Source organism: Onychostoma macrolepis, chromosome 20 (genome assembly GCF_012432095.1).
Source record: "Onychostoma macrolepis isolate SWU-2019 chromosome 20, ASM1243209v1, whole genome shotgun sequence".
In the NCBI taxonomy this organism is placed as follows: Eukaryota; Metazoa; Chordata; class Actinopteri; order Cypriniformes; family Cyprinidae; genus Onychostoma; species Onychostoma macrolepis.
In genome coordinates this window covers 12,433,237-12,457,125 of record NC_081174.1, presented here as the reverse complement: position 1 = coordinate 12,457,125, position 23,889 = coordinate 12,433,237, and the positions used below count along the sequence as shown (strand labels likewise).

Here is a 23,889-nt window from a genome sequence, read left to right as displayed (position 1 = left end):
TGATGTTCCTCAAATGCCTGGTGTATCACATTTGATACATAAATTTTACCATGACTTTTCTGGGTGGAAAAAACAAACAAAACATGACGTACGGATAATCCTAGTGAACATAAATTGCTTCAGTCCAGTAAATGTTCATCTTAAAATGTATTTGTGTCAATATAGGCTATTCTCATGTTTACTTTATAAAACATCTTAAAGGATTCACAGCAGAAAGATGTGAAGCACAACCTGAAGGTGGATGCTCTTACAATTATACTAAAAGGCCTTTTACTTGATGGAAAAAAAAAAGCATGTAGTAGATTGTGTACAACAAGTTTTGGTCATGTTGATAATATAGAGACCTTAGAAATTCCTCAAGTATGACACAGTAGGCTTTATAGGGATAATCAGATATTGCTGATAGATGTCAAACAAGTTGGACTGTTTTCAAGAGCAGTGTAAATGTTTCCCTTTGTAAGGTCTGGGGACGTTGATTACTGTTGATGTTCTTGCATTTATGCTACAATAGCTGTTGCTATTCCCATTACCATTTGCATGAGGGTGATACTCATTAATCAGTCTGACAGGATTGTCTTTCAGTCATTGTGATCTTTAAGAGTCTGTTGCTTTCTAGTAGAGTTCAGTTTAAAATGTAAACAGAACTGCAGTAGGTGGGATGCCCCTTTTTGGGCTCTTCCTGGTCCTGTTGATTAAGGTTGGCCTTCACAGTGAGTGGATTCTCTGTTCTGGGTGTTGGGTTGACGTCAGTAATGAGATTACACCCCAGTGTGCCTGCTCCTCTAAAGACAGCCACTGTCCTCATGCAACTCGTCACTAGCAGGTGCCACCTCACATCTCATCACTGTGAGTGAGCCATAGTATGACCCAATTTCCAGGAGTCATAAACTCCTCTGTTCTTATCTTACTATAACACTGGTAGACGGCTTGCTTTCTTATGGTGCCCTTGATTGTGGAGGTTAATGATTTACATGGCGGATGTTATGCTGGCGCCGGTTAAACACAAGCAGTGCACTAACGTCATTTTAAAGTGCAGTATTGGCAGAGTGGTAGCTCTCAATACGTGCTTTCCATTTAATAAACAGCTGCTCAAGTGAAGATCTTAGCATAGCCACTTTTAAATGCAGAATTGCTGTAAAATTGATAGTATACCTTTTCGGTAAATGCACCATATCTGCTGTTCGCACATGGTTTTTCTGTCTTGTAACTTTTATCGGCTTTGTATTTCTGCTGCTAACATGTCAACTCCAAACGGGTGTTAAATCTCTGTGATGTTGTTTGCTGAGAGTGAACGATAAACAGCTTTGGTGGAAATATAGGAAGATAAGAGAAGCTTCAGCTGTAGTCTGTTGACTGAATTCTTTCATCCGCTGATAGAGAGAAGCTTCGTTTCAGCATCTGTCCAATTTGATAGCATTTACATCACATTTTTTGACTTCCACCACAATCAGAGTAATTGCATCAGCTCCTTCAACACTTTCTTATTGACTGAAACATTCTGACTTCAGAGTGCTTGTTTAAGAGTGTCCTGACCTTATATGTGCTTGAATGCATAATTTTATGGCTGCTTACAGAATTTGTAATTTGTAGCTTGCATACAGAACCTCTCTTTCGGTGTTATTAGTGATACGACAATATTTGGCCATTTTGAGAATACTGGCCGTTATAAAGACACCATTAAATCATAATATTGCAGTGTTTATTATAAATGATTCATCCATGGACATCACTATTTTTTTTCTCATGCACACAATTAGCAAACCACAACCATACAATCAGTTCCCGCTGGATTAAATAAAATTCTGCACTACTTATTTTTTCTCATCCAAGAAGTTGTTATAGTTACAGTTTGAAAGAAAAGATGACAGTTTGCGCTTTATGCCAGCTTGAAGTCATGGCACAGACAGCCATGTTGTTATGAAAGTATATATTTATTGGGAATGCTCAAGCTGAACAACCAGTCAGAGTGATCTGTCTCACTGAATGCCCAACACCAAATGCTTCAATTGGCCAAAAAGCTGCCAATGAAACACCAAAAATAAATCGTAAAAAAAAACTGAACTGACAGACTCAACGACATCCTGACATTCGACAATGGCTGACCATTCGCTTGGTATGTCACAGCGTTAAAAAAGTCCAATTGATCTGTAAATGTTCAGTTTCAATGGATATTTAAACCATTTATTGGTCAGTTGATGTTATTACAGTGCTATTTCACAAATAAGGACTGAGTTGTATTAATCAACAACATTGGCCACACTCCTTTATAGTTACTGGTATCTGCCACTGAAAAACTCATATCGGTGGACTACTAGTCACAACTTAAGTGAGCTGATTGATCGTCATTTTAACAGTCGATGCTGTTAATACATGACCTTTAAATTAAGAAGGGTATTACATGTACTGAAAAGTATTCCAAAGGTTACAGAGGCGTAAAACACACTTTTGACACTTCTTTTTCCAGAATAAGTAACATGCTTAAAACTTTAGCCGTTCACAAACATTTTTGTGTCTGATATCCCTACGGGATCTGCACCTCATTATCGCTGACAGACATATTGACCGCGCCTCACATTCTGCTATTGACCGGATCTGTTAGTTCACAGTCCGTCTTGTCTCACAGGGGCACTTTTCCAAGAGAGGACGAGCTCTGACTGGAGAAATCCCTCCTCAGTGTTGCACAAGAAATGCTAATGAAGCTGAATTAGTGCACATGAATCCATTTTGTTATGTGTAAGAGCCTGACAGGAAGTCAAGCTTGGCTAGTTCTTGAATTTATCGCATGCTCCTAATAACTGAGTTTATAATAGTGCTCTCTTGCTGAAGTATGAGCAGAGCACTTATTAATCTTTGCAATGTCTTTCTCCATTGCTCGATTCCTGTGCATGTGAGCTCTCAAACGCAACGTAGCGCTATGAGCTGGCTTGCCAAGGTCAGTGGTGACAGAGAAAGAGCGGTATGCAGGTGTTTATACCTGACTTCCTCCTTGACAGCAGACTGAAGACTAATTAAAGGAGAGGATTAAACAGAATAAACACATTGGCTAGTATTTGCCCTCCTTGACAGGTTTTGGCGTGAATTGTCAATGTTGTTGCAGTTGCTAGATGCACAGACTTGCACTGCTCCAACTCCCACAGTGTTGCTAGCAATAGCATGCAATTTGATATTGTGTATTGTATTTGCCTGCTTTGTTACAAATGAATGGCATATATGCTTGAGGCACATAAAACATTGTGTTTATTTGGGCCAAATTTGGAATAGCAAAATTTTGAAGTTTAATTTTATCACCTAAAAAAACACCTAAAGAATGTTTTGTGTTTATGCATTTGGCAGATGCTTTTATCTAAAGTATAAAAAATATCTAAAAATAAAAACTTAAACCATTTGTTTAAATGCAGTGAATTAAAGCGTCATGACATTATAATGTACAGAATGAAAAGTGTATATTAATTTTAAGTTTTCCTAAAATATATTGGATAGATATATTTTAATACACGTATATTGTTGTTTTTAATATCTTAATTGACTTATATTGCATATTTAATTCTGAAGTTATTTCTCATATTTCTATATTAGAATTACCATTGCTGCCAATAAATGGTATTATAACACAATCTATAACATTTAGCAAATCTCACAATTAATCTTGATTTCCATACAGTACATCATAATGTTGTGATGCTCAAATTCACTTGTGGAATTTAAAAGATTGGATTTAATTTTATATTTTATTTTTCATTCATTTAGACATAATTACTGAAAAAATGTATCTTTGTGCTCTCTGGGAATTGAACTTGTGTGGCCTTGGCAGTGCCAGTCATGCTTTAGCAGTTGAGCAACAGGAAACGCCCAGAACCTCGGCCTACTCCCAGTGTTTGTACACAAACAGCCCTGCGCCGGCGTGTTCACCCTACTGTCCTAATGAAGCTGCGAAGCAGGTTATGCCTCTCTATTGTATTTCACCCCTTTAAAATAGGGAGTGGGGCTTGTAAACAGTACCTGGCTTCCCAGCTGGCATCTGCTTGTGGGATCAGCACCGTTCCTCTCGCCTCAAACATCATAGACTCTTGAAGTCAAGCATACTATGTCCCAACAGGGGCTTTAACAGACAATACTCCCTCATGAGCCTGCGTTTCAAAAAGAGGGGTCTTCAAAGTGTCTTCAACATTGCACCAGGGCAAATCGTGCCCTCTTGATGAAGGAATCATCTTGTTTGTTGCTGTGTACAGCAGACGTGCACTTGTCCTTATTTACAGCAGCTGCTGCCTCTTATTCCCGCAGGTTTTTGACTAGCCTACTTTCACAACAAGCAGCAAATAACCTAATAAGAAACTGCAGCGAATGGAGAGACTGTTTGAAACTCCTAGCCAGAGAGAAGGTGGAAAGCTGTGGGCCCTGCCATGTAAGCTCGGATCGAGTCGTGTAAGCTTGGGTTTTGGCCCTGTGCTCTGTTTACAGGCGCTCTTTGCAGCTTTGCAACTCTTTAAGTCTTGCACCTGCTGAGATTTTCTCTCTGCCTCATTTTCAAGACATTCCTGGTTGCCGTCCTGACACGCACACAGTTTTAAAGGCCTTGCACAAGCATTTTTCTTTGCTTTTATGATATGTTGAATAGCATTATCATCCTCATTAATGGGAATATCCTTGAGTGGAGCTGAACTGTAAAGTTTGTTGATCTTTTTTTGGTACTTTCTATAGTGTTGCCTAATTTAGACCCTCATAATGTTGTGCATTAAACTGCTACTCTTCACAGCAAGATCAGCAATTATATGCTAATTAGGCAGACTAGTAAACTATTCTTAGTTTGAAATGATTCATTTTATTGTTCATGCTCACAGGTGTTTTTTTTTTTAATACAGTTAATTAATTTCATGTGTCTTTCAAACAATGCTATTGAGAAGTTTGGTTTTGGTAAGATTTTATACTTTAAAAAAAAAAAAAATTTTTTATTAAAATAGTTAACTGAAATTCTGTGAACTAGTATTACAATTTAAAAATAAATGTTTATTATTTGAACATATTGTAAAATGCCATTTATTCCATTGATGGTGCTGCTTAATGTATTTGTGGAAACTGGGCTGCACATTATTTTCAGGATTCTTTGATGATTAGGAAGTTCAGCATTTATATGAAATGGAAATGTTTTGTAGCATCATAAATGGCTTTACTGTCACTTTTTGTCAAATTAATTTGTCCTTGCTAAATAGAAGTATTAATTCTTCCAAAGAAATCTCACTGACCCCAAACTTTTGAACAGTAATGTATATTTGAAATCACCTGTCTGGTTTTCGTTTAAAAAGGCAAAACACACTGAAACGGCAAAGCAAAAGGTAACACTTTAATGGTCCACTTTCATACTCTGTCTGTGAGACATCTCAGTCAGTTTCACCCCCTCGAATTCTGAGAAGACACAACCTCATTAATTGGGCCAAACAGACCAATTCGTCCAGCCCTGGGTTATGCTTCACTCTTAACAGGAGGAAATGAGCAAGCTGCAACTCCCATTACATTGGAAATGTCTGGTATGTCCTCTGTCCAAAACGAGTCTTTTTGCCGCCTGTGAACTGGCCAAATGGTCTATACTGTGTGAGGCATCTCTCTTTTCACAGCACAGGCCACCCTGAATCGTTGCATACCACTCTGACATGCACTCGGCGTGCTTTAGGTGCAGAGTCAGGACAGGGCATGTGTCAGGAATGCCTTTCAAAACAAACGCCGTTCACTCCCGATCTCTACAGATGTGCAGACCGCGACGCCAGGGATTTGAACGCATCGTAATCCACCACACAGATTGCAGGATGAACATTTTCAAGGGTTGTACGTCGCCACATATTCGCTGTCCATTAGGTCTTGAAGTCACCTGACCCAAAGCGGTGGCTGGACTGAAGAGAATTCCAGTCATTCCTGCTAATATCCTCCCCCTACACAAGGCATGTGTGGGCGATCTCCCCTCCCCCTCCTCTGCTTTCAGGCCGACGGGCGCAAGCATGACACAGATTAGCCTGTAAAGCCTGGCCTATAGGCATGAGGCCTCTACTTTACGTTGCGACGTACCTTACAATTGCGCTTATAGCACAACCTGTACTGGAAACTTTTTCTTTTTTTACGATCTAATTGAGGGTGAAGGTGAATGCAGGGCACGGTCTTCTCTTTTCCAGATTTAGAACAGTCATGCCCGAACAACTCCAATAAATGTTTTCTCCTTGTCGTCTCCTTCAAGCTTTTTTGACTCGCCCAGAGAGACGATCTGCTGTTTTTGTCGTAACCCCAAAGCGTGTTCTCGCACTCCCTCTCCGAATTTCGCAATAATACGGCATGGACAGGAACCTCATTAGTTGAAGTGCCAACCCCCTGAGGACATTTTAACTCCAGATGAATGTTTGTCTTTTATTCCTGCTCTTTCTGACATGTTGCAGATGCACTGTTCCTGTCAGCTTATTTCTAAGCATGCTTTGCATTTCAGAAGAATAAGAGCCGCTCCATTGAAAACTTGACCTCAAAATGATTCAATACAGTCGTCGTTCCCTCATGCTCAGGTTTCACCTCTCTGTATCAGCTTTTGGCGAAGACTGTGGGATCAGTTTTACGGTTGAGGTTTGCTAAGACTGAAGAACATATTTGATTGATTTGTCCATTGGAAGTTTGCATGCATGCAGCATTTTGTCTATGCAAGACTTTCAAGCGACACACCTAGTCTTGTTTGATGGATGTGACTTGCGTAAATGTCTGCCCCAACAGCTGAAGACGCAAGTAAAGAATGACACAGTGGCTCCGTCCCTGAGACACGCTGCATTGTCTGTTTGGAAAGTCACTGACCCATTCATGCCAATGGTGGTGACTGTTACCATCAGTCCAATTGTGGTGGGAGGCCACACTTTTTTTTTTTTTTTATTCCCCTTCTACATCTTTATTATTGTGTAACGCCAGCTGAATTCTGGTTCAATGTCCATATAAGGATTTCAGCAGCTTTTGCTAGATCAGTTACGACAATAAATGTTGTAATCTTGATGTCAGTGTTGTTTTAACTTTCAGTAGTGCTAAAATAAATAACTTTGTATCAAATGATCTTAGTATCAGCAGCTATTCTGGTTTTCTGCTGTTGGATGATAATGTTTGTGGGTAGTTATTTGCCCTCAGTTCACACTGATTAAATCAAGAGCTGTATTGTGTTATCCTGACTCTGTTAGGTGTGAGTGATAAATCTGTACCTTTGTATTAAAAGTAGTACTAGGCCTGTTGTAATCATTACATAATCACCTCATTGTGACTGTTGAAGAAAACTACAATTATTTTATAGAATTCACTATGCATTTGTAAACCTTCATATTTTGCCATCCAAAAAGGTACAATTTTAAATGATTTTATCTTATTTGTGCATACTAAAGTCTACATAATGTTACACTTTTTAAAAACATATAACAATATATTAGATAAAAATATATATTAAAATATAAAGAACACAATGTAAAATGTTCTTGCATTAGTTGATGATAAAATGCACTGTACAATTTTCTTTATGATTTGATTAGTTATTGCAACATTAGTTGAATTGTTTTTTTTTTCCTATGCAGTGTGAATTTTAGTATCAAAAGGCTTTTTTATTGCTGATTCTCACATCTGCACTACATAAATCTTTGTCTTTAATGTATATTCAATACAGCTTACAGTGACATCAATACATCTGGTTAAAGTTACTATTTTAGGTTTATGACTCTATGTACTGTACACGCATCTGGCAGCTCCTCTGAGGAAGGATGATGGTAATCGTTGTTATATTGAGCTTACTCCGTGTCATATTAGCTTATTTTAACCCACAAAAGGAGAAGTTGTGGACAGGGTCATGATAAGGGGAAGTTGTTTTTTGGTTTGTTCTGCAGAAATCTGAGCTCAGCTGAAGACAGAAGATGCTAAATGTATAATATCAAGTGTGGATTTTTAAAAGATTATTATTATTATAAGCATAAAAAAAAGTATCAACCTGTTACCACAAGAGTAAGATTTCACTCTGCTTTACTGGAGGAAGCATATGATGGGTAAAAAACACAAATCTGGGTATGAACCATAAAAATCATAAATACTCATAGTTAGAAATGTATAGCTGTTTAAAATGTGTATGTATATGTGTGTGTATATATATAAATAAAAATATGTATTTTCCTGCCTGTTTGGGTTTAATTTAGGAAATGATTACATATATTTGACCCTTTGTTTTAAGATGTTTTGATGAAAAGAGCTGTTTTACAGCAATTTCTCATCACTTATGTCTTTTGATTTTTGATATTAAATGATTAAAAACGTTTTATAAGCCTTTCCACCCTTGTTTTATCTCAAACTACAGGACAATGTGGGATAATAGACAGGCAGTCTTAGTGAAAGGCTTTTTGTGTAATTTTCAGAAAAAATCTGAACCTGAAAGACAAGCCTAATGTTAAGTGTTTTTTTCTGAAATGGTGTATGAGGAAATATATGATTCCCCTGAAGGGAGTCTTGAAGGAGATGTTGGTCGTAAACCCATGTTAACCTCTCTGCCATCTAACTTGTCTCCATATCTAAATGAGAAACATCACCCCAGCCCACCTCTAAACTAGGTGAGCCGGTGTGATGAACCAGCCACGCGTCCAGCACCGGTCTGTGCGGCGGTGAGTCTCTCAGCAGGAAGCTGCCAGTAAATGGCTGTTTTGGTGGGGGCTGGGAATGTGTGGCAGCTGGTGCAGGATAATGGATTAACCCGGGGCGAGGCCCTGATGCTTTTACCTCCTGCAACCAGCCAAACTGTCCAGCAGCCCTCAGTCCCTCCGCGGCTGTCTCAGGATGACTTCCTCATCAATGTTTAATAGGCCATTTAGTGGCGGTCAGGCTTGCTCACTGATTGAGCCCATCAATAGGGCACTCTTCATGATATTGACAACGCCACAGTGAGTCCTCCAAGAATTGTCCGAGATCATATGTTGGTCTTCATGTGGTTTGTAATGTCTTCAGTCTTTGTGCTTTTAGTGAAGAGTTAAGAGGTGTTTTTGATCAAGCTCTTTTTTTTTTTATTCGACGTATCATCAAGCTACTTCCAGTAAACATGTAAGATTTCATAGAATTCTTATAAAAATGTATCACAATTCCCACAAATGTTAAGCAGCACAGCTGTTTTCAACATTAGCTATGTTTCCATCCAAAGTTACGAGTTAAACTTATGCACAAAATTGGAATATTGCATAAAACATTTGCGAATAAAGTACAGTTTCCATCCAGCGAGTCGGAAGAGAACAAAATTGTCACTTTCTGATTATCTTTCACTAAATATCAAGAAGAAAAATGTAATTTGCTGCAGTAGGAGAAGGTACTTTTATATAATAATTTTTGTATACAATAAATTATGAGCTTCAGAGCGCGCAGACGAAATGTGGTCATGCTATCTTATTTTTGGAGCCTGCTGTTTGTGAACGCAGTTCTGGGTGTTAATTATAACGAAGCACTTGGAAGGCTCAAGCCATTTAGAATGACAACTAGCATTTCAGATGCTGCGCCCTGAGGTTGGTCCAGTTTTATACTGTCCCATTGCAAAGGCTCATCTTTTTTGATGCGCATTAAGGAATTTATTCGGTAAAAGTGTTTCCATTGTAGTGCATACGGATTTTTACAGTGATAAAGCTATTTCTTATTCATATATCTAATAGCGACTCACTTGTCACAATATTCACTCTTTATTTAAGCTTTTAGTACTTAAGTACTTTACAGTGAGGAAAATAAGTATTTGAACACCCTGCTATTTTGCAAGTTCTCCCACTTAGAAATCATGGAGGGGTCTGAAATTGTCATCGTAGGTGCATGTCCACTGTGAGAGACATAATCTAAAAAAAAAAATCCAGAAATCACAATGTATGATTTTTTTTTTAAACTATTTATTTGTGATACAGCTGCAAATAAGTATTTGAACACCTGAGAAAATCAATGTTAATATTTGGTACAGTAGCCTTTGTTTGCAATTACAGAGGTCAAACGTTTCCTGTAGTTTTTCACCAGGTTTGCACACACTGCAGGAGGGATTTTGGCCCACTCCTCCACACAGATCTTCTCTAGATCAGTCAGGTTTCTGGCCTGTCGCTGAGAAACACGGAGTTTGAGCTCCCTCCAAAGATTCTCTATTGGGTTTAGGTCTGGAGACTGGCTAGGCCACGCCAGAACCTTGATATGCTTCTTACAGAGCCACTCCTTTGTTATCCTGGCTGTGTGCTTCGGGTCATTGTCATGTTGGAAGACCCAGCCTCGACCCATCTTCAATGCTCTAACTGAGGGAAGGAGGTTGTTCCCCAAAATCTCGCAATACATGGCCCCGGTCATCCTCTCCTTAATACAGTGCAGTCGCCCTGTCCCATGTGCAGAAAAACACCCCAAAGCATGATGCTACCACCCCATGCTTCACAGTAGGGATGGTGTTCTTGGGATGGTACTCATCATTCTTCTTCCTCCAAACACGTTTAGTGGAATTGTGACCAAAAAGTTCTATTTTGGTCTCATCTGACCACATGACTTTCTCCCATGACTCCTCTGGATCATCCAAATGGTCATTGGCAAACTTAAGTCGGGCCTGGACATGTGCTGGTTTAAGCAGGGAACCTTCCGTGCCATGCATGATTTCAAACCATGACGTCTTAGTGTATTACCAACAGTAACCTTGGAAACGGTGGTCCCAGCTCTTTTCAGGTCATTGACCAGCTCCTCCCGTGTAGTTCTGGGCTGATTTCTCACCGAATGAAAATGCTCCATATAAACACCTCAATCGGAATAAAAATGCCCAAATCGAATGAAATTGTAATCGGTTTGAGAGGGGTGGGATAAACCTTTCTATAAACCGAACAAAATTAAAATCCTGCCATGTAAACACTTTAAACCGATTACTTTGCGTCTACGTCATCACGTCCAGAGGTCGGGTCGTCAGAACGTGAACGTGAAGTCGGCAACGGTACATTCTGTGATTTGGGGACACCGACACTGCAGTAGAGACTGGGTAATAGTGGAGGTATAAAGTTAAAATTTCAATTATACAGTTAAAAACACATTAGAAAGGTGAACGTTTGCTGTGAGACAGACTATCTGCTCTCATGTCCGGAGTGAAAAACAGATCTGAAATGAAGCGCAATTTTCTGCTTTTCAGGTTAGAAACAACACAATGATGATAGTGAAAGTAGCTCAAATAAACAACTTGACCAAAATTTGCCTTTGCCATTTGTATAGATGACAGATTCATAATTTCCGATCTGCTTGAATTTATACGTGCTCACGCCATGAATGTTGTACGAAAACACGATTGTGATAAAGCAATGCTCCTTTGATTCATTGTTCAGCGACTCTTGGTAAGAAATCGTGTATTTGTTCCATTTAACAGGACAACTTTGTAGTATCAGAGTACAATTAATCTCAGCTGCATTACAGAGGGGCATATGATTTCTATGATCGCGTTCTGGCCATATGACTGAGCGCTCGAATGAACGCAAGGGATTCAAATATTAACCGTTTATTCTAAGCAAGTGCAAACTGATATTAAAAATATTAACGTAAATATGGGCGTTTTTTTCTTCTGGTGACTTTTTTGTTGTCACTGTAGGCTATTAGCATATCCTAAAATCGAAAGCACAGGCACATGTAAACACCATATCGGATTAGATAACGTCTCATGTAAACAGTTCATCGAATCTTTCAATCGGAATGATTTTAATCGGAATGACAAAAAAAGTGTACATGTAAACGCACCTATTGAGACCCCACGAGGTGAGATCTTGCATGGAGCCCCAGTCCGAGGGAGATTGACAGTCATGTTTAGCTTCTTCCATTTTCTAATGATTGCTCCAACAGTGGACCTTTTTTCACCAAGCTGTTTGGCAATTTCCCCGTAGCCCTTTCCAGCCTTGTGGAGGTGTACAATTTTGTCTCTAGTGTCTTTGGACAGCTCTTTGGTCTTGGCCATGTTAGTAGTTGGATTCTTACTGATTGTATGGGGTGGACAGGTGTCTTTATGCAGCTAATGACCTCAAACAGGTGCATCTAATTTAGGATAATAAATGGAGTGGAGGTGGACATTTTAAAGGCAGACTAACAGGTCTTTGAGGGTCAGAATTCTAGCTGATAGACAGGTGTTCAAATACTTATTTGCAGCTGTATCATACAAATAAATAGTTAAAAAAAATCATACATTGTGATTTCTGGATTTTTTTTTTTTTAGATTATGTCTCTCACAGTGGACATGCACCTATGATGACAATTTCAGACCCCTCCATGATTTCTAAGTGGGAGAACTTGCAAAATAGCAGGGTGTTCAAATACTTATTTTCCTCACTGTATGTTGAAAACTACAGCATTTAAATATCAGCCATTAATCAGCTATAATATGAAAATAATTGTCTTATCTATAATATTGGTGCATTCCTAGTGTCCCACTAATTTCCCTAATTTTTCAGTGTCTTTTTAACTGATGGTTTCTTGATTACCTATTTTTTTTTTCATATCTATTTTTAATTTTAATTGAAATGATCCAGCTTAATCATAGTTCAAAGGGGTCATAATGTGTCAGTGGAAACTTTCAGGCTTGTCCAGTGAAAGTTTACACTGGTACTACAGTTGCTGTCATGCCAGTGCATGATCCAGGAAAGGTCTTTGAAGTTCAGCCCTGTCCTTGGCCAAGTGGCTTGAGCAGAGGATTACTGTCAACTTCTCATTCAGTCCAATTGATTAGGGTTAAAGTCATGAACCCACTTGAAAAATCACTGTTGTGCCAGTGGTTTTTCTGGCTTCCAGACTGTAATTGTGTTCCATTAAAATCTAGTTTGGATTTTTAATGTGTCCCCCGGTGATCATTCCTTAAATGCTTGTTCAAAGCTGCGGCACAGACTTGCTCTTGCATTGTAAGTATTCGACCTAGTTTTTCTTTGAATGAAAGATGAGTTAGCAGTGATCATCTGTAGCTATGGATGTAGCTCAGAAGGGTTGTGTTCTTGGGGACTTGTGCCTCATGATGATAGCAGCCTCCATTTTCTGCTCCTGGCTCCTGTCTGCGGTCTCGGAGTGAATATGCTTGTTACTCACCGGATAAAGATTCATCTTCAGCAGCCACTGGGATGCCCAGCTGTGCAGTGGCGTATAGGCTTAGGATTCCGTGGAATGTATTATGTATGCTCACAGACTGGTGCACTGCTTTTAAATGTTATCCACCTGCTTAGAAATACCTGATGCTGGATTATTTTATTATAATTCACACCAACATATATTAGTTAAAACAGGTTAACCTTGTTTTATGTATGCTAATCTATGGCACACTTGTTAAGATGCTCACCAGGCTAATTAATAAATAAAAGATGTGTTACTAGGGAGAATCAGTGTCTAGAGCAGCACTTTGAGCTCCAGAGCTGATCAGGGTCTCAGAGTCTGTCATTTTCAAGTGCCTGCTTCAGTGAAGAGTGTGTGGATGTTCAAAACCAGGTAAATGAAACTCAAATATATACTGAAAGCATCTTAACTTCACAAAGCTGTTGCTATTTTATATCTCTGAACACTTTTGCTGTTCAAAAGTTTTGATCTGTAAGATTTTGTAATTGTTTTTGAAAGGAGTCTTGCATGCTCATGCTCACCAATGCTAAATTTCTTAGATCAAAAATAAAACTAAATTAAAAACATAAAAATTTGTGAAATATTATAAGAGTTTAAAAAAACTCCTCCTATTTTAATGTTTTCAATTATTATTATTATTTATTTATTTTTTTTTTTAATGTGATGGCAAAGCTGAGTTTTCATTATTCAGTCTTACTTCAGAAATCATTCTAATATGCTGATTTGGTGCTCAAGAAACATTTATTATTATCAATATTGAAAACAGTTGTGCTGCTAAAGATCTTACTGACCCAAAATGGTTGTTTTCATTTATTACACTTTGTGTAATATTACTTTGGCTTCAAACTATTTTAAAACTATAATATTGGCCTACTTTTTTATACCTACTAGGTTTAGTCTACTTTGTTAAATACTAGCATTATTGAATTTTAGGTTATTAGAAATATTTATTTCAAAGAGAATTAAAAAGCATATCTAATCAAAGGAAGAGGAAATAAAAACCTCTCCAGATTACCCACAGATGGCAATTTGTTTTCATACAGATGTACAAATATCTCTTTCATTGCATCCAAGAACTCAATTTATTTCAGGCAACGCATTCTTTATTCTTCCGTTTTCTCTCTCTATCTCTCTCTCTCTCTCGCTGATACACACATTTGGTACATAATGGCATTTTTCATGACTACACTAACCGATGGCTTGGTAATAAACATTTTCTCGTCCCCTGATCATAGTGTGGCCTCTCTATCTCTGTGTTGTGGCCTGGTGGGTATGGCAGAACAGTGTGGGCTGTGTTATCCCGAGCTAGAGGAAAGCATCCCGCTCCCCATGGCTCACTCTGAACAATAGTCTTCTCATCTCATCAGTTGCAAAAAATCACTTCGATGAATGACTCAGTTAGTTGTGAATGTAAAACTAATATTGTCCTGTTGGTCATCTGTTCCGAATGCTCTGGTTGTAGTAGGCTTACAGAGGCGTTCTGTTGGGAAAATTTCCATCCAGAGCAACAGTCATTCAAATCGCTGTTTGTTTGGAGGCGAGTGGCTCTACGGTACGCCAAAATTGAGTGGTCTGATTCCTCTGATTGATGCAATAAATCAACCCTACTGTAAATGAAGGTTAATGTCCTTGCTGTAAGCATCTTTTTGTGGAAACTATTCCTGTTATTTATGTGAGGGGAAAAGTGTGATGCTTTAATGATAATAAAACCACCTTTATAAATTGGACCTGCATTAAAAAATTTGAAGTTGTAAATAAAGCAGATTATTGGAGTACGAGTTTGCAAGAAAATACTATTTCAGTTTTTCTATTTCAAAATTTCACATTTTAATTCAATGTGTTATTGCCATTTCTTTGTAATTATTTTATTTAGTGTTTCGCCACAATTTTGTACTTTAGTTATTTAATGCATTAACTAATAAGCAAAGCGTTTGTTAGTGTTTATCAAAAAGTTCATGTTAGCTCAGGTTCATTAAATACGGTAACACTGTAGTTTAGGGACCAATTCTCACTATTAACTAGTTGCTTATTTACACTAATATTACCTGCATATTGGCTGTTTATTAGTACTCAAAGCACATATTAATGCCTTATTCTGGTAACAAGTGGAGGGGAATGGGTAAAATCCGTGAAATAAGAGAAAAAATTTATTTGTGCCTTTTGGATGTCAGAATTGGAATGCAAATCAATTTTATAGAAAACTGCCATCAAAGACGGCATTTGAAACTTAATTTGATGTTTAAATGGACAAGACGATGGATGAAACCTGCTATGGTTACCTAGTTTTAAAGCATAAATTTGATTAACAATAGGTCTGCATAATATTGACACATCAGGGCTCCAAACAAAAAAATCGAGTAAGGAGCCATTGACTCCTATAAGAAAAAACTTAGGCGCCAAATTATTTTTTTAGGTGCCACAGAATAAACACGTTTTATTTATTTATTTATTTTTTTACATTTTGACATTTCAATCATACAGTCATGTTTGTCTACTCTTTTCTTGACTTTATCAGCATTTTAATCCATCTTGTAGATGACCTGGGAACTAAGGTTCACTTAAAGTGGGAACTAAACGTCTTTTCCAACTTGAAATATACAGTCACAAAGAATTGTTTATTACACAGAATCTGTACCAATATCATGGACCATAGGAACTTTTAAGTAATTGCAATTTAAGAAATTTAAGTTGGTCCAACTTAAAATAAAAAGTGAACAACACATTTTCAAACTGTTATTTGTCAGTGTAACTCAGAATTGTCAAGTTCACTTAATGTATTTCTTGAATTATGCATTAAGTTGGCGCTTTAGGAGCAAATATAGCGGCTTCTCCGAGATGGGTATAAACGGAGGTTGGAACCAGCTCCAAATGGGCGGGACTTGTTAATATTCCCTACACCAAACTCATATTTATTCAATGACATCATTGCCTTTTGAAGTTTAATCCAGCTGTATCGCGGTTCTTGTCTTTCCATCCCCAACTGTAAGACCTCTTGAAATTATAATTAAGACTTTTCTTATACCATTTAACATGTATAAAATTTACGGCCATAAAAAGTTTTAAATAAGTAAATTGAGAGGTTTTTAAGGACCCACAGTATTTAAGTTAGCCCGCTGGGCAGGGCAGTGATACATTTTGGTAGCCCCGCGATTTTGCGAGCCCTGCGTTTCCTCAATTTTTTTAAAGAAAAGTCAACTGATCGCTTTTTACAGTGTTAGTTTGGGCTCCTACTCAATGCATCCTATTGAAATGTTGTCAAATCTCTCACACATCCAGTCGGTTTTTGCATTTTTTTTATCATGTAGACAACAGGTTAATTAAAAATATTAATATGCAAGAGCGAATAAATATAGCAAAATGCTCCTCTTTATAATTGTTTTTCTAGCTGACTGATGAGCTTATGGATGGCCAGTGGTTAGGTATTGTTACGTGGCATTGTTTACAAGCTTTACAAGATTTCCAGTTTGACACAGAATGAGCGATTACATGAGACATTTCAATAAGTGTAGGCTCTCTTATAAAATAGCCTACCTTTTGATATTAATTCACATACATTTCATACTATAATAGAGAAAGATATAATGGGTTCACTTGCCGCTTGAACTGAGGCACTAAAGCGATTGCACCTGCCACATTAAAGAGTGCCAAAACAGTATTTATTTTATTAATTTTGTTATGAATTTGGCAGAATGTTAAAGCTGATACTTTGTTTATTAAAAAGTAACAAAGCACAAAGCTTATTGTGATTACTGGACGGCAAGTGCGCTGCAAACAGGCTAATATGAAGTTCACACATTTACAGAACTCGGCATACAGACTGAAGATCTTGATAAGAAGCCATATTAGTAATGATTATAATTAGGGGTGCACATAAGTTTTTCAGCCTGGCTCTCATATGAGAACCTGGAGATTTGGTTTGGTCCTCACACGGACTATGGCATGTAGTGTGACCCATAAAATATAACTCTAAAAAAAATTTATTAATAATAGTGATACTATGGTTGCACTTTATTCTGTTTTTTTTAATATATATAAAATAACTAACTAAAAATAATGAACTAAATAATCAAGTGTGATAATACTATTTTATTTTAAAATAAAAAGGGAGTGTTACATACAAATGCAATTATTTTATAGTAAACAAAAATAAAATGCTAATGTTTATTATTTTTTTATTATTATCATTATTTTCATTTTCATAATTTTCAAACGTAAAATCAGCGAGCTTTTATTTTGGCGGGTTGCCGGCAAGTAAGTATTATTCCGGGTTTAGCGCTGCTGATGGAAGAGCGTCAGTGAATGAAATGTCACAGTTTTGCTTTGAAAACGGCATTGGTAGCCTAGATTGTGCTTTCAGTTTGAATAGAAATATTATACCGTACAATTTGTCGATCTGAAATGGTAATTGTGCATTAACAGCTGTCAACCATGTCGATACGCAAATGCGCTGTCAGAACTTATTTACACAGCGCATTTTTAATTTTGGTCGCGCATGCGGACCTGCAAACCAGTTATGTGCACCCCTGCATATTAGTAATGATTATAAACGAGAATTATACTATTTAAATACTATTTAAACCTATAACATTTAACTTTCTGACTTTTTTTCTCGCAAATGCAAGTTTATATCTCATAGTTCAGACATTATAACTTGATTTAACTCATCAATTGCAAGTTTGTCAATTCTGAGGAAAAAAAGCCAGAAGTGTGGAATATAAACTCATTCTGAGGGGAAACGAGAGAATGACGAGTTGATTTTTCTTATCAGAATTGCGAGGAAAAATGTTTGAATTTTGAAATACACACTCAAAATTACCTTTTTTTTTTTTTAAATTTTTTTTTAAATGACTGCTATGTTAAAACTGTCGTTTTCTGCCACCAGATAGTCTCCGCCCACAAAAAACGTCATCACGTGTAATTACATAAGTACTGAGTAATAATTATTAACGTACTAACGTAGGCTTGTACGTTTACTGTCCATTTATTGTCATTAGTAACAATAACAGCAAAATAATGTCACCAGATACAACTTTTGATTGTAATGTATTAGTAAATGTTTAAATCAGTTAAATGCTTTAGAAGTATTTTTTGTTGTCATGTTAGCTAATGTATAACAAATTAACCCTTGTTGTGAAGTGTTGCCAACAAAATTTAAAAAACTTGACAAAATAGGGCAGTGCATTTTCTTCTGGCTTTAGTTTTGCTGTGACCCATCATCATTGTTAAATATTTAATTGTGTCATATTGATTGGAGATGCTCCGCTCTGACACACATGGGATAATGCAGTCTATTTTAAACTCATAAAGCTGGAGCTTTTATATATCAGGTCAGGCGTGTCCTTCATGAAGACATCGTTAAATGATGTGTGTGAAGGTATTAATGAGAGCAGCAGTTACAGTGAGTGGTGTTACAGTGTCCTTTGCGTGAGGAAGATGGTTCGCTGCTTCATCCATCACAGTCTAATCGTCGTGCACAGGGCTCCAGTGTCATGTCTAATGGAGCGTGCATGCTAACCGCAAAACTCTTCTGGATGCAGGAAGTGATGCAGCGTGTCAGGCATAGACACACAAACTCTTAGGGATGGGCCAAAATAGTCATTTATATATTTCTCTCTCTACAATCTAATATATTTTATAATTTTAATATATTAAAAAAAATAGATAGAATTCTGTCAAAGCTGAATTTCCAGCAGCCATTACTTCAGTCTTCAGTGTCACACAATCCTTCAGCAATCATTCTAATATGGTGATTTGCTGCTCAATAAATATTTCTTATCAATGTAAAATATTTTTGCTGAATAGAAAGTTCAAAATAACAGCATTTATTTGAAATAAAGGTCACACATTATATTAGGTGGCCTTAACTATTTACTTACATCAAAAAATAAGTACAATGTACTTATTGTGTTCATACTGTATGTATGAGTGTAATTACAGAAATTAATTACAGATGTAATTACATATAGGTTTTCAAAAATATATAAGTACAATGTAAAAACATGTAGGCTGTGTAGTAAGTACATAGTAGTTAAGGCCACCTAATATAAAGTGGGACCGAAATAGAAAATCTTGTGTAACATTATAAATGTCTCTACTGTCACTGTAGATCAATCTAACGTGTCCTTGCTCAATAGAAGTATTAATTAAAAAATAAAGTCTTACTGACTCCAGACTTCGTAGTTTCACTTTTGCCTCTTTGTTTCTGTTGGCCGCAGGAACTTTTCTAGCAGCTTGTTTTCATATTTTCAGTCCTGCAGCTGGTGTTCTGATGTTGCCATAATCATTTAGTATGCGAGCGATGAGAGTTTATTGTAATTGAGAATACATGGACCTGGAGACTTTGAGAAATGCCTCATTATATTTAGGGGGCTGAGAGGATTATCAGATTACATGTATGAAAAACAAAGCATACAATTTTGAAAATGAAAGGCCGTTTTTGTCCCCAAAGAGTGATTTTAAAATTGTGTATGTAAAGTCTATTGTTTTTTTTGTTTTTTGTTTTTTATGTATGTATGTAATTTATTATTATTATTATTATTATTATTATTAACAGAACTGGTTTTATTTCAACTTATTTTATTATTTTAATTTTATTTTCCTGTAACACAATATAAATGGTTGTTCAGATTTGTGGGTGCATTTTGAGGATCTAATGGTTGGCAGTGGTTAAAAATTGAAATGGAGTTGCGTCAAACTCCTCTAAGATTAATAATCAACAGTGCCTCATGCATCCTAATTCTCATCACATGTTCCTTGAATGGCCCATAGAACCGCTTTGCGTGGTCAGTGGGTTAAGATACACAGTGGTACACCACCACCCGTTTATGACTCAACATTATGAACTTCTGTTGTCAGTGGTGCTGTTAATATTAGTAGCTTCCTAAATGAACAATAATATCAGACTTTTTTCTTTTTGTTGCTGGTGTCTTGGGAGTGACATACCAGTTCGCTGGCCTCGTGCATGCTGGGCTATAAAGCTGTTGATAGATGCTGGGCCACTCTGAGGGATCTTCTCATTAAAAGCAGATGATGTTTTTTCCATGCAGCTCCAAGCATGCGGTTCCGTCTGAACGGCTGAGGCGCAGACCTGCCGTGTGTTTAGAGTTTAGAGCCCTTATGAGTGATAAATGTCTTTTGTAACTACATGAGACTCCGCGTATGTCCTCATATGGCAAGGCGTTCAGGCTGGCTTAGCCGTGTCTTGGGTGCTTTCCAGGCCCCCAGCGGTGCCTCGTAAAGCAGAAGGGACGACAGTTTGACAACATGAAATTTAACGCACACTGTTTAGGTTACATTGTTTCTTTAATCTCTTTACTGCTGCATTTGATGGAGTCACTGGAGCTCCGCTTGTATACAGATTGTGGTGACATTTAGATCAAAATCCATAATTTCAGTAGCACGTTTATATGAACTCATATATTGCTACATTTGAGATGATCATGTTAGTACCATAGCAGTTTTCTGGCCTTTATTTTATTTATTTCTTTTTTATACTTTAATTTACATAAACATATTTACATAAATTAAGCAACACATACATGAATACAGACATTAAAAATTAAAGACCTTTATATAATTTAATTAGTTTATTTATTGTTTAATTATTTTATTAAATATAATTTAATCCATTCATAAGTTAATCTTTTGAAAACACAAATTTAATAGGCTAATACTTAAATGTTTATAAAATGAAAAATGAATATCCATTTTCATACTATACATTATCTTGTACTAAATTCACTTGTAGCATTTGAAACAATAAATCTTAGTTTTAGTGTTTTTACCACAAAATGGTATCAAATTCTAACTTTATCCATAATCGCGATTAATCGAATATGAATATATATAATATATAAACATAACATTTTTCTTGAAAAAATATATATGCGTGTGTAGTTATATATACGTTACAAATATACACAGTACACACTCATATATTACGTAAATGAAAACTTTTATTTTAGATGTGAATAATCGTTTGACATTTGATTTGATTTGGCCATAATTCTAAATTTTAATTATATATCATCATTATCGGCTTATTTGTATCTGCCAACATTTTAATATTGGTGCATCAATGCCAAGGATTACTTAGCATGGCTGTGCCAGCCTCTTACTCCATTGGCCATTTCAAAGCTTTTTTTTTTTTTCAAACCATTTCATAACTAATTCTCTCTCCTTCTCTCTTCACAGTGAAGCCATTCACAACCACCGTGAAGGAGATGCGCCTTCACAGAGACGACTTCGAGATGCTCAAAGTGATCGGCAGGGGAGCTTTCGGAGAAGTAAGGAACCCGGCAAACACTGGCTGCCTTTTTGGCATGTTTAAAAGTGCAGGGAAATCACCTCTGAATCATTGCAGCCTTTGCCATAATGTGTGGTTTGTTTTCGGTATTTCGAAGCTTTGTTTTCATGTCCCATTTTGTGTGTCCAATGAAAACCCTAAACTATCAGCAAAAGTATTCATGTCCCCCTCAAGCATCTTATCAGCAGCCACAAACCAACCCCTTCCTCCCATCCGAGTTTCCTTCTCTCCCCTGCCAATTCCCTAGGGCTCTCGGCCTGGCGTTGGACTGCTATTCTTGGGCCGGCACAAATCTAGGCATTTTAGACGGCTCGTTTGTTTTACACGGGAATGTGCTACTCGTTCCTGCAGTAAAACACTTGGACTATTCACTTCACGCACAGTGCACTTTTCTTTTTCTTTACCACTCTGTCTTCTATCACTGCTACATTTTCCTTTTTTGCTTTTTCTTCTTCCTCCTTTTCACCACAATGGATTTAGATTGCTCTCAGTGGAAAAACCTGTCCCGTGTTATTAAAAACATGTTATTTAGGCCCTTATATAGTGCTTTTAAGCTTCACTTCAATCAAAAAGTATGTTTACATCATGCATGGTTATAATTGAAGTACAGAGTGCAACAGTCGGGCTCTGGAAGTAAAAATTCTATTCATTCTCTCCACAGGTGAATTAATAAAAAAAAAAAAGGTATAAACTGTTAAAAAGACCTACTGTGAGCTACTAGGTTGTTAGTTGATGATATGTCAATTAACAACCTAGTAGCTAAATATTTTTGTTTTTCACCCAAAATTGAAAATTCAGTGATTAGTTACTCACCCTCGTGTCGTTCCAAACCCGTAAGACCTTCGTTCATCTTCAGAACACAAATTAAGATATTTTTGATGGAATCTGAGAGCTCTCAGACCCTCCATAGACAGCTGGGATATTATCACAATCAACGCACAGAAACGTAGCAAGGACATCGGTAAAATAATCCATGTGACATCAGGGGTTCAACCGTAATTTTACGAAGCTACGATAATGCTTTTTGTGGGCAAAGAAAACAATAATAACGTAATTTATTCAGCAATTCTTCTCCCCGAGTTACCGTCTCCCGCCATTTTGAAGAGTACCCCAGAACGTAATCAATGTAATGAGCGTTGTTTACATTCAGAGAACTCCGAAGATGAACGAAGGTCTTACGGGTTTGGAACGACGCGAGTAAGATTTTCATTTTTGGGTGAACTTTCCCTTTAAGTACAGTCTTTTACCTTTGTCTTTTCAAATACTTTTTTGCTTCCAATCAAAGTTTGTAATGTTGTTATTTACCTCATAGCTGGATAGGGTTGCAAAAAGGTGGAAAATTTCCAGTAAATTTCTGAAATATTCCAGAAATTTAGGAAACTTTCCAGGGATTTTTGGAAAGTTTCCGGAAATTTTCCACCCCTTTGCAACCCTATAGCTGGATGATTTGGTTCTTGACTTAGAACTCTTAATGACTTCTAAAAATCGCTATTGGAAATTAATGGGAAACATACTTCTGGAACCAAGGCTGCTAAAGAAGTGGACATTTGCTCTATTGCGTACTTCAGTCTCCATCTGACTGTCCAATTATATATAATGTGTGATCAGATATTTGAAGAATGAAATGTGTATTGCATCAATCACACAGCGCTTAGGCTAGTTGTAGTCTGATTAATGTGTGTACTTGTTAAACGAAGCCAAGCTACAATCACATTATATAGGTCTGTAAGTCTGACTTAAATAACAGATTAGTAAGATTTCAGCTTTAAAATTGCATTTTAAATAAATGAATTATTGATTTAGCACGAAACTCGAAATTCACAGTAAGATCGTGTGACGATGCAGATTATCAGATATTTCTGAATTAGGAAAGAAGCATTTTGCTGTGTCACATTTCTGCTGTGTCGTTACACCTCCCTCGTAAATGAATGTGTCTTTGACTCATTTCCTTGGGAAAAGGCATCCAATGTAAAACTTCTGCTTTTTCTTCAGATGAGCGGAAGTTAACTCGGCTTAAACAAAAGAACATAGGATGTATCACTGCCTGATTCAGAAGCTGAATAAGACTTTATTTTGGGGGAGGTCTGTGGTTAAATTCCAGTGTTCACTTGCCTGTTTATCAGCTGGTCTTGTTTTGATTCCACTTAATGCTTACTGTCTCTTAGTCTTAGTTGATGACATAAACAGGGAAGAGGACGTGAACAGATGAAGTGTTCATCCAAGCGCTCTGTACAAGCAAGTTCTCCTCCTTACCGTAGATTCCTGTCAGGAATGTCACTTGTGGCACAGGAAGCAGGGCAGGACGGTGCAGCTTCCAGGAAAGGCTCAGGAAACCAGAACCGTCTCTAAGGAGTGACTTTCGTAAAAATAGTGTTTCACTCCGCATGTAATTTGTGCTGTTCATTGTCCCCTCCTCAGCCACTGAGACCTCAATAACCCTTCCTTCTCAGTCCCTTGGCTTTTTTTTGTGAGCGTCACGTGGGTCTAATGAT

At 37.2% G+C, this 23,889-nt stretch overlaps 1 protein-coding gene across 4 annotated transcripts in view; it reads left to right on the top strand.

Annotated features, from left to right (window-relative positions):
* The window catches only part of cdc42bpb (CDC42 binding protein kinase beta (DMPK-like)), a 73,965-nt gene that overhangs the window by 1,513 nt on the left and 48,563 nt on the right, over nt 1-23,889 (top strand). For all 4 annotated transcript variants that reach the window (XM_058755063.1, XM_058755062.1, XM_058755064.1 and 1 more), the window contains exon 2: nt 21,286-21,377. In XM_058755063.1, the coding sequence (XP_058611046.1) occupies nt 21,286-21,377 (92 nt within the window). The remainder of the gene's footprint in view (nt 1-21,285; nt 21,378-23,889) is intronic.